Source organism: Cnephaeus nilssonii, assembly GCF_951640355.1.
Source record: "Cnephaeus nilssonii genome assembly, chromosome: 7".
Lineage (NCBI taxonomy): Eukaryota > Metazoa > Chordata > Mammalia > Chiroptera > Vespertilionidae > Cnephaeus > Cnephaeus nilssonii.
In genome coordinates, this window is record NC_137078.1 from 19,826,678 (window position 1) to 19,841,153 (window position 14,476).

The window sequence follows — 14,476 nt, forward strand, 5'->3', positions numbered from 1 at the left end:
AGAGCACTTGAGAATTATTTAAAAAACTAGAGGCCCGATGCACAAAATTCATGCAAGGGGCTGGGCCCTCGCAGCCCCGGCTTCGTCTGGAAGGTCGTTCGGCTGTCCGGTCTAATTAGCATATTACCCTCTTATTATTATAAATATATTCGTAACATTAAGCAAGGTCTACATTTAAGTCTCCATTTCAGTCAGGTTGGTGGAGGAATCCATTCTAAAAACCAAATTGTCCTCCTGGGCCTTTTGTTTCCCTCCCAGACCACAAGGGGGTACTTTGGGGGCTATCCTGCAGGCTCCCAAGTGAACTCTGCTTCCATGAGCAAAGTACTTTCTTTTTTTCTTAAATCTTTATTGTTGAAAGAATTACATATATGTCCCTAACCCTCCCTCCCCGCCCATTGACCTCTTATAGCCCACCCTGCCCTCACCTTCACCACCCTATTGTCTGTGTCCATGGGTTACGCGTATATGCATATAAGTTCTTTGGTTGATCTCTTCCCGCCCACCCACCCTCCCCTGCCTTCCCTCTGAGATTCCACAGTCTGTTCCATGCTTCTATGTCTCGGGATCTATTTTGTTCACTAGTTTATTGTGTTACTTAGATTCCACATATGAGTGAGATCATGTGAGACTTGTCTTTCTCTGACTGACTTACTTCACTTAGTATAATACTCTCCAGGTCCCTCCATGCTGTCTTTAAGGGTAAGAGATCCTTCTTTTTTACTGCTGCACAGTATTCCATGGCATAAATGTAAATGTATCACAGCTTTTTTATCCACTCATCTACTGATGGGCACTTGGGCTGTTTCCAGATCTTAGCTATTATAAATTGTGCTCTATGAACACAGGAGTGCATGCATTCTTTCTGATTGGTGTTTCAGGTCTCTTAGGATATATTCCTAGAAATGGGATCACTGGGTCAGTTTCATATTTAATTTTTTGAGGAAACTCCATACTGTTTTCCACTATGGCTGCACCAGTCTGCAGTGTACGAGGGTTCCCTTTTCTCCACATCCTCGCCAGCACTTGTCATTTGTTGATGGTAGCCATTCTGACAGGTGTGAGGTAAGGAAAAGCTTTGAAACCACCCTGGGTGGTGTCCAGATAAAGACACTGTTAACTGGAGTGAACGGGGTGCTGGCCATTTGCACTGGCAGGGAAACAAAGGGCGCTTGGAGGCCTCTTCCAACAAGGACAGCCACCTGGGAAGTGTAAACACACACAAGTCCCCTCTCCTTTGTGAGCCATGGGGCATGATTACTTTTTCTAGAAAGTTTCCCTTTGCAGGACAGGACCCTACAAGCCCTCTTCCCAAAGTTCCTTGCAGACCTTTTGTTTTCTGCCGTGTTGATTTTCCTTTTGCAAACAGGATTGAGGGGCCATTATTCAACTAAAACCTCCTTTTGTCAAATCTTAAGCCCTTTCTAGTGTTGATTGGAAGTCTAGACAGATAGGTGGAAATAACTGCCCAAGGGCAAGGACAATATTAATTAACTGTCCATTTGCAATTGTATATCCTCATGAAAATGCACCCACAACAGTCTTTTGTCTTGCTATTTCAACACTGCAAGTCTCTGGAGTGGTTGCTCCTCTTACCAATGTTTAAATGTCCATTCACCACCATTGTTCATAGAGACTTCAACTTTACTAGGAATTTAAGTCACAAAGGGCCCTGGCAATTCTGAAAAGCCCTATGCTCCCAGGGTCATAAAGGAGACTCATAAACCACTTTTGGATGGTAAGTGCTGGGGGAGGGAGAGATGGTGTCTGGTGTCTAATGGTATCCTAACTGCCAGGCAGACCAGAGAAAATTAGGGGTATGTTTTCATTTAACATTATTCCTTGCTGACTCTAGTCTCCCTGGAAAATTGTCCACGAGGAGACAAAATAAGATGCCCTTTCTGTTAACTCAGTGTTCTTCATTATAGTTGTTGGGAGATGACTTAAATCATGTTGTGAGGTATGTGCTGTCGCACCCCCAGCCCCCCACAAGAACTACAGAAGCATTTGTTTTACAGACTGGTAATAGTAAATGCTGAGATAAAAGTCAGCACGCTACCTTTTTTTTTTTTTTTTGTGGCCCTTTTTGAGGTTTCTTCCCTGTATATTGGCCTCTATTCATTAAAATCCTTTCAAGGCTGTTTTTCTATTTTCTTCTTTACTTTCTTCTTTCAACCACAGAATAAGCAGGTGCTCACACGTTCAGGACCTGGGAGGATGGCGGGGGTGGGGGTGTGGTGGGGCTCACGTAGCCTTCTCCTGATACAGTTTGGATTTCTTGGCCAGTGTTGCTTGCTCCTGCTTATTCTTGGCCCAGCCTGAAGTTCAGTGCCAGGGAGGACTGAAATATGCACTTCACAGCTGGTTCCATGGAGATGCTGAGACCTTTGGTGCTTCTGAGCTCAGAATAGAGCCACATGCATCCAGGTGCCCAAGCCTGACACCCTCAACCTAGCTTCTTCATCAGTCCTGTTGATTTCCCCTCCCACATTCCTAGGATCTAAACACTTCTCTCTCTTCTTCACCTTTCTAGTCCAGGCCCTTTCTCCTAGAACTGATCAAAGAGTTTCCTAACTGAGCTTTCAGGACTCATAGGGCCCTAATTAGCACCTTCCACAGGGCAGAGTGCTATTTTCAGAACAATGTATATCTTGCCTCTTTTATCATTATTGCCACTTTTTTTAAGAAACCTTTCCACCTCCTCCATGATAGGCCAGTCTGTCTCTATCTATATTTTTTCTTCCCATCTATATGTATTTTATTTTTCTTTCTTGGTTCCCATCTGAATCATACTTTTATTTAAAGTTTATTTTATTTTTTCCATCACTGTTTATCCGCTCTATGCTCTTTCACCTTCTCCTCCCCTTGCCCCCGCTGCCATTACTACACTGTTGTCCATGTCCATGAGTTCTCTAGTTCTCTTTTTTTTTTTCTCAAACCCTTCAGCCCCTCCCCAACACCCAAAAGTACTTTTATTTTATAAGCCCTCATAAAGCCCAGCTGGTGTGCTCAGTGGTTGAGCATCAATCTGTGAACCAGGAGGTCACGGTTGGATTCCCAGTCAGGGCACATGCCTGGGTTGCAGGCTCGATCCCTAGTAGGAGGCATGCAGGAAGCAGGGGATCAATGATACTCTCTCATTATTGATGTTTCCATCTCTCTCTTCCTCTCTGAAATAAATAAAACTAAATTTCAAAAATTAGATGTTTAAAACAAACAAACAACAACAACAAAAACTCCTCATATAAGATTGACCTTCCCAAAGCATTAAAGAAAAAAGAAGAAATATTAGTCCAAAGGAGTTGATTATTTAGGGAAATTCATCCAAATTAATCATGGGTTTGCTTTCTTTATTTTTACTTTAGAACATTCAGATGATGAGACATGGATTGTGCAGGTGCCTTGTAAAGATTCAGGAGGAGGATGGGAGCTAAAGGTCAAAACAGGTGCTGCCCCTTAGCCTGTTGGTTCTAAAGAGCTATTAAAGGTAGAGGTGTTGACTTTGATAAATAGGGTGTGACCAACTACGATTCTGTGACATGAGCCTCTTTAGCAGGCCTCATCCTTCTGTGGTGGGAGGGAGACGAAGACAAACTATCTGAACATCCTAGACCAGATCTTAGGGTAAAAAAAGTTTTGGGAAACAGTGGACAAGACAGAGTTCTTCAATGAAAGGCTCCTTAGAGCTTTTAATATGCTCATGAGTATTATGTCGCTCCAAGTGAGCCATACACCATAGTGGTACTTTCCAAAATGACAACACAACATATCAACTAACAATTTGTTTCTCAATATTTCTTGAGAAACTAGATTACCAAAGAATAGAAAATATTGCTTTAAAATCTACATCTCTTGACGTCATTAAGTGTTTCACTGACTCTTCTGATTACTCTTGTTACGTGTCTTCCCGCTGCCTCTTCTCTCTGTGTTCTTCTCTGCTCTTCCCACCTCTGCCCTTCCCTCTTGCTGTCCCTTTTCTCCCTTCCTTTCTCCTTCTCTTCCTTTTACCCTTTTATTGTCTTTACTCATCTTGCCCCCTTAGGCCTGCTCTTTCTCAGACATCTCTCATAGCAATATGTTTACGGATACATCTCCTAGGACCTAGGGCAAAGAAAACTAAGGAGAAAATAAACAAATGGTACTACATCAAAATATAAAGCTTTTGCACAGCAAAAGAAACCATCAACAAAATGAAAAGGGAGCCCACTGTATGGGAGAACATATTTGGCAATGACACATCTGATAAAGGGCTAATATTCAAAATATATAAGGAACTCATACAACTTAATAGAAAGAAGACAAAAAATCGATTAAAAATGGGCAATGGACCTAAATAAACACTTTCTAAAGAGAACATACAGATGGCTAAGAGACACATGAAAAACTCTCAAAGTCACTGATCATCAGAGAGATGCAAATTAAAATGACAATGATGTATCACCTCACACCTGTCAGAATGGCTACCATCAACAAATCAACAAATGACAAGTGCTGGTGAGGATGTAAAGAAAAGGGAATACACTGCTGGTGTGAATGCAGCCTGGTGCAGTCATTATGGAAAACAATATGGAGTTTTCTCAAAAAATTAAATATGGAACTACCATTTGACCCAGTGATCTCACTTCTAGGAATATATCCCAAGAAACCTGAAGCACCAATCAGAAAGAATGCATGTACCTCTATGCTCATAGCAGCACAATTTACAATAGCTAAGATCTGAAAATAGCCCAAGTGCCCATCAGTAGTTGAGTGGATAAAAAAGCTGTGGTACATTTATACCATGGAATACTATGCAGCAGTAAAAAAGAAGAATATCTTACTCTTTGAGACAGCATGGAGGGACCTGAGAGTATCATAATAAGTGATGTAAGTCAGTCAGAGAGACAAGTATCACATTATCTCACTCATATGTGGAATCAAAGTAACAAAATAAACTGATGAATATAGTGGATCCAGAGACGTAGAAGCATGGAACAGAGTGCAGAATTTCAGAAAGAAGGTGGAGGAGGATGGGAGGGTGGGAGGTAATCAACCAAAGACTTTGTATGCATATATGCATGGCCCATGGACACAGACAATGGGGTGGTGAGGTCCTGGGGTGGAGGGAGGGGGTGGGCTGGAGGGCATCTATGGGGGAAAAAAAAGAGACATATGTAATACTTTCAACAATAAAGAATTGTTTTTTAAAAATTCACTTAATGGAACAGTTAAAAAAACACACAACAAAAATAATAGGCTTTTCATCATTCCCAACAGCTTCCCTGAGCTCTTTTGTTTACTTCTAGAAGTATTAGAGTGTTAAGTTTTAAATTTATTTTTATTTATTGATTTGAGAGAGAGAGAGATAGAGAGAGAAATGGAGAGAGAGAAAAAACACACATTGCTTTGTTGTTCCACTCATTTATGCATTCATTGGCTGATTCTTGTATGTGCCCTGACAGGGGATTGAACCCACAACCTTGGTGATCAAGATAATGCTCTAACCAACTGAGCTACTTGGCCAGTGCCTTAGGTTTTACATTTAGGTCTATGATCTATTTGAGTTAATTTTTGTGTGGGGTGTAAGTATTCATTTTTTTCATGGAAAGATCTAGTTGTTCAAGCATCATTTTTTTTCAAAACCAATTAATGTTTATAGATGTGGGCAAGTGATACAAGGTATATTTAAATACTTTACCTATAAATCTCAGTAGGATACCTGAGTGAAAGAGCAGTCTAAACATTAAAAATAATTTACGTGGTTATAAATCTCTTTTTTAATCAAATACAGTTTATTTAAAATTTTTTCTTTATGTCTATTCCAGAATGAATGGAACAATTTCCTTTGATTCTAAAACCACATGAATGGCAGCATTCATATTATAGCAGAAATCATCCTTTCCATCACTTAAAAGTACAGGCTTTCTGGTGAAGAGAAGCCTTGTTCCAGATATTTGGGTTTGGTAATGTTAACAGATCCCAGATTTTTCTTCAAATGCAAATACACTCCGAAGTGACACAAGATAAAAATATACACAACTTGATTTTCCTAAAAAATCCACATCTATGGTATCAATAAAATGACTCTGTATTAGGAGTGCCAAGATAAGCCTGTATTTAATTTTTTGATAAGGAGAGAAATATGAAAAAGAAAACCCAGTGGCTATGAAAACACAGATCTAAAAAATTTAATGATTTAAAATAGCTTCTACATACACAATAACAAAGAGAGTAATACAGATTGAACATTTTGGTTTTACAAACATGAAATGTCACCACTTAGAACAAATCTGTCATCTCCTAAGAAATACACATTTACAATGAAATCTTTTCATTGGACACACTTTTATACTTTTCAAGTGTTGTCGATTTTCAGCAACCCCCTTCCTCCCTACACATTTACTTATCATATAACAATACAACTTTTAATCCTACTTTGGCAGAGCAGAACTTTGAGAAGTAGAATAGCGGTTGTTTTGAAAAGCACCTTCTATGATGTTTCACTGATCCTGAGATCACACATTCTGCTCTTTAAATCTTCTCCTGTTCTAACGACTTGGTTGTTTAAAACAAGCAAGGTTAATTCTATTAAAGCATATATTGTAAATAAAAATGTCTTCAAATAGGCTGGAATAAAACCATTAAATAAGAACTGGATTGAAAGACCATAGATAGTGTGCTTCTTTCTTATTTTATATTTTTATTGATTTTTAGAGAGAGGGGAAGAGAGAGAAACATCAATGAGAACTATTGATCGGCTGCCTTCTGCACCTCCCCCCTCCCCCCCTCTCCGCCACTGGGGATCCAGCAGGCAATACAGGCATGTGCCCTGATCAGAAATTGAACCGGTGACCTCTCAGTGCATGGGATGATACTCAACCAAACTGAGCCACACTAGCCAGGGTGATAGCACGCTTCTTGACTTGGTAATATGTGAATGCATTTTTCTCACCGGGCAGGAAGTATTTTATTTGCCTTATGATGAATCAGGTGGCTTGTGGTGTGTCTGTGCTGTGCCAACACCAGCAGGCGCAAGGGGACAGACTATGGAATGCATGCTGTGCTGAGTGGTGGGCCGTGTATGCAGGATTGTTGTCCAGACAGAGTTGTAAAGATTAAATGGGCTCAGGATAGCTACTCTAAGCATCAAGTCTGCCTATGCATGGTTTACGGAGGGTGCAAGATCAAGCAATAAATTCTCTTAGAGTCGGATGTGGCCGAGTGGCTCTAAAATTCTGGTGACCAAGGAACTGGCCGGCTTCTTTCAGGTAATGGAGGGGTAGTAGCACCTAAGTGAATGCTGAGAGTCAGAAAGGCCTCTACTTACACCTGCAGACGGAATCATCCTTCTTTTTGTGGATGATTAGAGCCTGATCTGTCTTTATAAACTCCTGCTGCAAATAATATGGTTTTTGCAAGTCTGAAAACATCATCTGGAAAATCTCATGGCAAAAATCACTCAAAAACACAGACCATTCAATAGTCCCAGGAAACACACTCTCTGCTTTTATCGTGGTGTCCTCAGTGTTGAAACAACCCAATCCTAACTGGGACTTGGCTTCTTACCACACGGGTCTCTTCCCTCTCCAGCTCCCAGAATATAGGAACTTAGATCACTTTCTGAAACTTTTTCAACCAGAAGAGAGACCGTTTGTACTGTGTCCAAGATAGTCAATTTTGGAAGGGGCTTCAAAAGAAGGAAAAGTTATATCATGCCTTGTTATTTGGGAGGTGAGCATTTGCAAATAAACTATCCTTCCCAGACGTGGAAGTGATAGGCTCAAAATAAATTGCTAGTATATGTAGGTACATTACAACCAGCTGGTATGTTTTCTAAAAAAAATAAAAAAATGCAGCATTAGGAGGTGCTTACTAAGGTGCTTCTTAATTCATGTTTTTGAATGGAATGTATCAGACAAACATCTACAAACAAACATGAATACACAGGCACACACACGCACGTGGACAAGTTTCTGTACAAGTTTATGTTCTGGATGCTTCCATGTGTACACAAGAACCACACACACACACACAAAGTTCCCTCTCTAGCTCCCTGAAGTCCTGAATGTTGTCTAACCCATAAAATGTTAAAATATTTCATTTCCATATAAAATATATACAAAAATAGATATCATTTACAAAAACCAGATAATATTTCCAGTTTTCCTTGGTAACCCACTCAGTCCCCCTGTCCTCCTTTCTCCTCAGAACGTTGCCATCTCCAGCAGAGAGCGCTTGAACTGCAGCGTGTTCCTGGACAAGTCTGTCACTTGGTGCACCATTTCCTGCAAGGCCGTGGTGCTGGGGTAGTGGAGGGCGGCCTTCTTAGTCGCTAAAACTATAGTCTTCAGCTGTTCGCAGAGCTGGTTGCTGGAGTTCATCACTTTGTTGCGAATGTCCTGGGCAGCAACCTGCCTTGTCAGCGTGTCTCCAATGAACACCAGTTTGTGCGCGCTCAGAATGACAAACTTGCTGTGTGCCACGAAGATCCGCGGGGGCTGGGCGGAGCTGACGCAGCTGAAGAGCGCGTCAATGGCATTGAGAAGGGAAATGTAATGGGTCTCACACTGGTCGTAGTAGAAGCAAAGCAACTGCCTATCCTGAGCGCCCACGCTGCTGTTTATGGTGGGGAGGCTCTGAGAGGGCTTCCACTTTGACATGTCGTTTTCCACGGGCTTTGTAATTTCTTGTTCCAACAACTGGAACTGACTTAGCTGCAAGGAAGACAAAAGCAGATTTCATTGAGGGTAAGGCAGTGTGCTGTAATGGGAATGAATCAGGGCTTGGTGTTAAAAGACAGAGGTTTTAATCCCAGGTGCTTATTAGATGTGAAGCCTCGGTCCAGTCGCCTTGCTTTCCTAAAGTGTAAAATGTAGAAGTTGAGAAAGGTGATCCCTAAGAAATCCACCAGCTCTGACTTTCTGTGATTGGATGATTGGCCTCCTCTGCCCTTAGACTGAAGGCCGTACAGGGTTTAAACCCAGCTCTGTTACCTATACCTTTATGAAAGTTAAATGAGTTAATATTTACAAAGTGCTTAGAATGATGTTTGGTACAGTACAGCCTCTATGTAAATGTTTATGAATGTTGAGTGGTGCAGGGAAAGCAAATGTAGGGATCTCTTTATCAAGGAAATTGCTGACAGGAAAGCCTTGACTCTGTCCTTCAAGATGCTTAGACAAATGACAATCCCTGACCCATTTCTTGGTACAAATGACAACCCATGGCCCATTTCTCAGTACATATGACAACCCATGACCCATTTCTCAGTACATATGACAACCCATGACCCATTTCTCGGTACATATGACAACCCATGACCCATTGCTAAGATAAATGACACTCCATGACCCATTCCTACTCTTTCTGTCCAGATTTATATATGCCACTAGAGGCCTGATGCATGGATTCGTGCACATTGAAAGGAAATTAATTAGAAGGTCGTCAGTGGGGTGGGACTGGGCGAGATGGACCAGACACACCCTGGAGCCAACCTCTTGTGGTCCCTCCCTGGCCGGCCGCACCTGGGGCGGTGCTGGAGCTCGAAGGGCATCTGCGGAGTGAGTAGGGTCTCTCTGGCAGGTGGGGTCCCTCGGCCTGGTCTGCGGGGATTGGGCAGAAACTGGCAGTCTGACATCCCCGAGGGGTCCCAGAGTGCGAGAGGGCACTCTGCAAAGTTGCTGTCACTTGGCAGCTCCTGCATTGAGCATCTGCCCCCTGGTGGTCAGTGTGCATCATACCTACAGGCCAGGGGGCTGGTCGGCCAGTCGCTTAGCCTTTTATATATATAGATTATCCAGTGCTACAGGAAAGACTAATGCACATAACTATATATGTACTATGGAAAAGAACATCTCTAAGAAAATCTGAATGCTAATTGTGCATTGTAACAGTCCCACAGAGCTGTTGAAAGAAAACGACAGCCACAGAGTCAGACTCAACAAGTGTTAGCTTTCTTCCTTCTCTTATTACAACCCCCAGATGGTGTATTACTTAAGTTGCAATAATAACTTCCAGCTATCCCACCGACTCTCAAGAGAGACTGTCTTTTGCAGGTAAGGACTATCTGTAACCTGAGCTTAGGACTCAGTCAATCTTTCACCCTGAGGTAGAGCAGGGATAACCTCGCCCAGCTCCTTCCCCAAGAAATGCACAATGAGCTTTACTTTTCTACAGAATCTGTTTTCTTCTTAGAAATTACTATGGTTTCAATAAGTTACCTAAAGCCCTGCAGTCTTACTTGGCCTAATGCCAAAGCGAACATAAACAGAGATAGGGTGCTGCTTCAGGATACTGAATTTATGCTTTTGAAAATATGTCTGTAAATACATCATCTCGTTAGATAGAGGGATGAGGGATTTCTCATTTTATAGAGAAGTAACTGAAGTTCAGAGGGGTTAAATGACTTGTCTAAGGGCACACGGCTAGTTAGTCAGAAAGGAAGGAATAGAACTTTGGTTTCCTGAATGCAACTGCCATTTCATGTCTCTACATGCCATTCTATTTAATCTAAAAAAGGGCTTATAAACCCTCAATTGGTTCCTCTTTATATTTATGCCCTTGCACTAGCAATACCCATAATTATCTGCCCCACTCAAGCTCTACTTTCGAATGACTCTGTCTTGCCCAAAGTCCTTAGTAAATGGACTTGGGTATATTTTGAAAATGTTGGATCCTGCCCTCCTACCCTTTGATTTGACCAAGAGCAGCCAACCCAGAGGCTTGTGTTGTAGGGGAGAGATAGGTAGGTAGGGAAATAGATAGACAGACAGACAGACAGACTGATAGACAGAGATAGACTAATCAGATTCTTTTTTAGGAATTTGATGAACCACAGCAGGAGTCGACTATTAGGTAAGATGAAAAGCCATCTATAGAAAGGGTTGTGAGTGGCCATTTATGGGTTCTGTAAAGTTACAGGGGAGCCAAATGAGTAGATAAGAAGGGGAAACTATAAGAAAATAGGGAAGAAGGAAGCAAATTTAAAGAGAAGCAAAGGAAGTACAAGAAGGAGAAAGAATTTACACTCCCAGTTCTCATTGGACTTGGGTATATATCTTCATTTTCTGTTCCAGAATTTCCCTGACTAGAGAACCTTTTTGCTTGGGCTAGCTTGAGTGGGTCTTGTTCATTGAGATCAACAGCCTTAACCCAAACAGGCCTAATAAGTTAGATGTACAGGCTTAGCCTGGAAAAATTGTTGTTCGGATGTAATCCAGGTATACCAGCTGGATTACTAAGAGCATAAACCTTCTCTTTGTTCTTATACCCTATTATATGCCTTGGGGCTTATTTATACCAAAGTGTGCTGGAAGGATCAAAATCCTGATCTTTTGAAGTTATACCTTTCTTATTAAGCAGGAAATCTTTTCAATACCAAGTGGTTTTTGTCCTGATTGAACTTACCTGATGATGTTCCAGCTGCATCTTGTTCTGTTTGATGATATTTTCTTTTTCCAGCAGCTCTTTCTGTTGCCTTTCAAACTCCTCTTTACCCTATTATTTTTCAACATAAAGAAAACATTACATCACCACTGTGATTCACTTATGCTAACAGTTTCATTGACAAATGCGTAGGTACTGTTTCATTCTCCACTGCCTTGGTAATTCCCCACAAGCCCAATTAGACTCCATGAATCCTAGACAGGGATGATGTGCTTCTCGGCCAGACCTCCACAGTAACTGTGTTAAGTTAGGGCTACACGTAGGGTGCCGCCTTCTCTGTTCCACTTTACCATTTTCAGAGAGCTATTCATGATCCCCTTCAAATCTCCTTATCCAGTACTATTTCTTAGGGTTCTTTTCTAATAGATTATACTTGAACCCATTAACCTCCTAACCCAGGTTTAAATGTGGTCATGTTGCACTTCTAATTTCTTTGAATCATCTACAACTCTACACCATAATAATATTTCTCAATATGCAGAATCGGACAACCAGCCCTTTCCTTAGCACTAGGTGTGGCTCAAGTGTTTCCTTCCCCAGTATCCTGCACTCAAGGGAATTGTAGCTAAACACGACAGTTCTCAGGATAATCTTTGGCTCTTAGTCAAATGAAAAGAATGGCAGAGTAAGATAGTAAGCTAAATTCTAAATAATGGATCTTGGTAGAACGTTTTAATTCCCCAAAGTGAAAGGGCAAGTTATCAAGACCCCAGGTCAACTTGGTGGAATTTCCACCTGTAGGAGGCAGACTGTGACTGCCTAATACAGGTTAAGTTCTAGATCAACTGGCAAATCAAGGTAAGTCTGAGATGAGATTAAGTTTTCTGTAAGTAATCACACACACACACACACACACACACACACACACACACACAGTAGATATGATGGAACCTTAGAAATTCTCTAGTGCAGAGGCTTTCAATTATTTTTTTTTCTTAACAGTTAAACTCCCTGCCCCACCTCTTAAAAAATAAAATATCACGTTGAACTATATCATAAAAGGCAAATAGAAGTGGTGCTGGTATGATTCTCCAAGGGCCCACTCTCCTACCTAGGGAGTCTCTTCCATCAGTAGGATCAAATACAATCTTGTGCTTCAAATGAGGACAATAAGGGAGGTTACATAAGTTGGTCATACAATTCGTGTCAGAGGAAGGTCTCAAGCCAAGGACTCTAGACTATCAGGCCCGTGTTCTTCCCTATGCACATTGCCTCCAATGAGTGAACCGTTTGGATTAACATTAACCACGTTCTCTCCTCTGGGAGTCCAGCTGCCAGCTTCACAGCCTTACTTCTGGGCTCCCTGAATGTGACTACAGGTGGTTTAGGAGTCTGGTTGCTTTACCTGTAGGTGGACATAGTCATAATCATCCATCCAACTCCTTTCAGAGCCATCACTGCTGCTACAGTCAGCTACAGGCTGATCCTTGCTCAGGTGTGGGGGCAGTGCCTTGTTGAGGGTCTGGGCCTTGTGGTCTCCGGGATGCAGCAGCTGCATCTGGGATCCAGCATGGGGGTACTCAGTGGAGTTCGTGATGCTCTCAGGCCCATTCTTCACATGGGAGCTGCCGGGGCCTGGTCTAAAGAGGGCTTCTGCATTGGTGTTGATGGTTGTGGTGAGCTGCTTGGCATCGTCAGGCACCGATTTTGCCACCATCACAAAGCGGTCCAGATCATCACACTTGTTTTGGGGCTTGTTGACCACCAGGATATTCAGGGACCAGCTGCATTCATTTAAGTCATGGCTGGTTTGGCTCAGAATCTGGTGGGAGTCTTCCACTCTTTGCAGCTCCCGCTTCATTTTGTTATAGAGGATGAGTTCCGGGAGGCAGGAAGCATTTGCTACAGCGCCCTTGGCAAAATGCAGGTAGTCCCTCAAGAACAACTCCACCTTGTCCACTGCAGTGCGTATCTCATTGATGTGTCGTTCCATGTATCCATAGCCCCTCCAGTCCGTGGTCGTGACCAGTGCCATTAGGCTGGAGACGCCCATCTCCAGGGTCTGCTGGAGCCGATGGAGTCTCTCAATGGCTGTGTCTGGGTCCAGTAAGAGCCTTTTGTCCTGAGATGGGGAGGCTGACAGTGAAGATTCCTTTGAGGTGGTGGAAGACGTGGACATGTTACTCCTGGTGCTGCCTGTACTGGAGAAAGACAATCGGTTGATTCCATCGACCACATCCTGAGAGCTTTTGGCGTCCGCTGGGTTGTGCAGAGGGACATCGTAAACACCATCTCTTTCTTCAGGGTTTGCTTTCTCACTGGTTTCTGCTGGTGGTTCCAGAAACTGTACCCCTCGAGGGACATCATACGCATCACTCTGCGTGCCCCCTGACGGTCCCAGCTGTGAGGGTGGGTGTTTCAGGGAAATGCTTGGGTGCCTTTGTGCTACCAGTTCAGCAGCTCCCGTAGCATCACAGTTATATTTCATGTGAAGATCATTCCCCACCAGTTTGGTACTGGTTGGGGGGATGTCATATACGCCCTCAGGTCTGACATCTGGCCTTCCAGCTTGTCTCATTGGAGGGGGGAAATCATACTCTTTTTCCCTGAGCCCTGCTTCATCTCGGCAAGCAGAGGGTGGAATGGCATATACCTGAAAAGTAAGTAGAGACCGAAGCTAGTATTTGTTGAATTGGCTCATGTGAACATGGGGAAACAACTGCACATTAAAATGAAGGCCTGGCTCTGGCCAGTGTTTCTCAGTGGTTAGAGTGTTAGCCCATGCACCAAAGGGTCCAGGTTTGATTCCTGGTCAAGGGCAAGTACCTGGATTGCAGGTTTGATCCTGGGCCCTGGTTGGGGCATGTGTGGGAGACAACCAATCAGTGTGTCTCTCTCACATCAATGTTTCTCTCTTTCTCTCTCTCTCTCTCCCTCCCTCCCTCCCTCCCCGCAAACCCTCCCTTCCAGTCTCTCTAAAAATGAATGGAAAAAATATCCTTGGGTGAAGATTAACAACAACAGAAGAAGGCCTGGATTCTCAGTCCTGTTCACTGCCTCCTCTTCTTCCACCCCCACCCACTAATGAAATGTATTTCCAAGGCCCCACTCT

General features: G+C 42.7%; 1 protein-coding gene across 1 annotated transcript in view; it reads right to left on the minus strand.

The window, feature by feature from the left end:
- Positions 1-6,151: 6,151 nt before the first annotated feature.
- Positions 6,152-14,476, minus strand: part of NEDD9 (neural precursor cell expressed, developmentally down-regulated 9) — a 43,541-nt gene continuing 35,216 nt past the window's right edge. Inside the window, exons 5-7 of the mRNA XM_079776584.1 lie at positions 12,770-14,017; positions 11,386-11,475; positions 6,152-8,693 (exon numbers count right to left, since the gene is read on the minus strand). Of these exons, the coding sequence (XP_079632710.1) occupies positions 8,184-8,693; positions 11,386-11,475; positions 12,770-14,017 (1,848 nt within the window). The 3' untranslated portion in view covers positions 6,152-8,183. The remainder of the gene's footprint in view (positions 8,694-11,385; positions 11,476-12,769; positions 14,018-14,476) is intronic.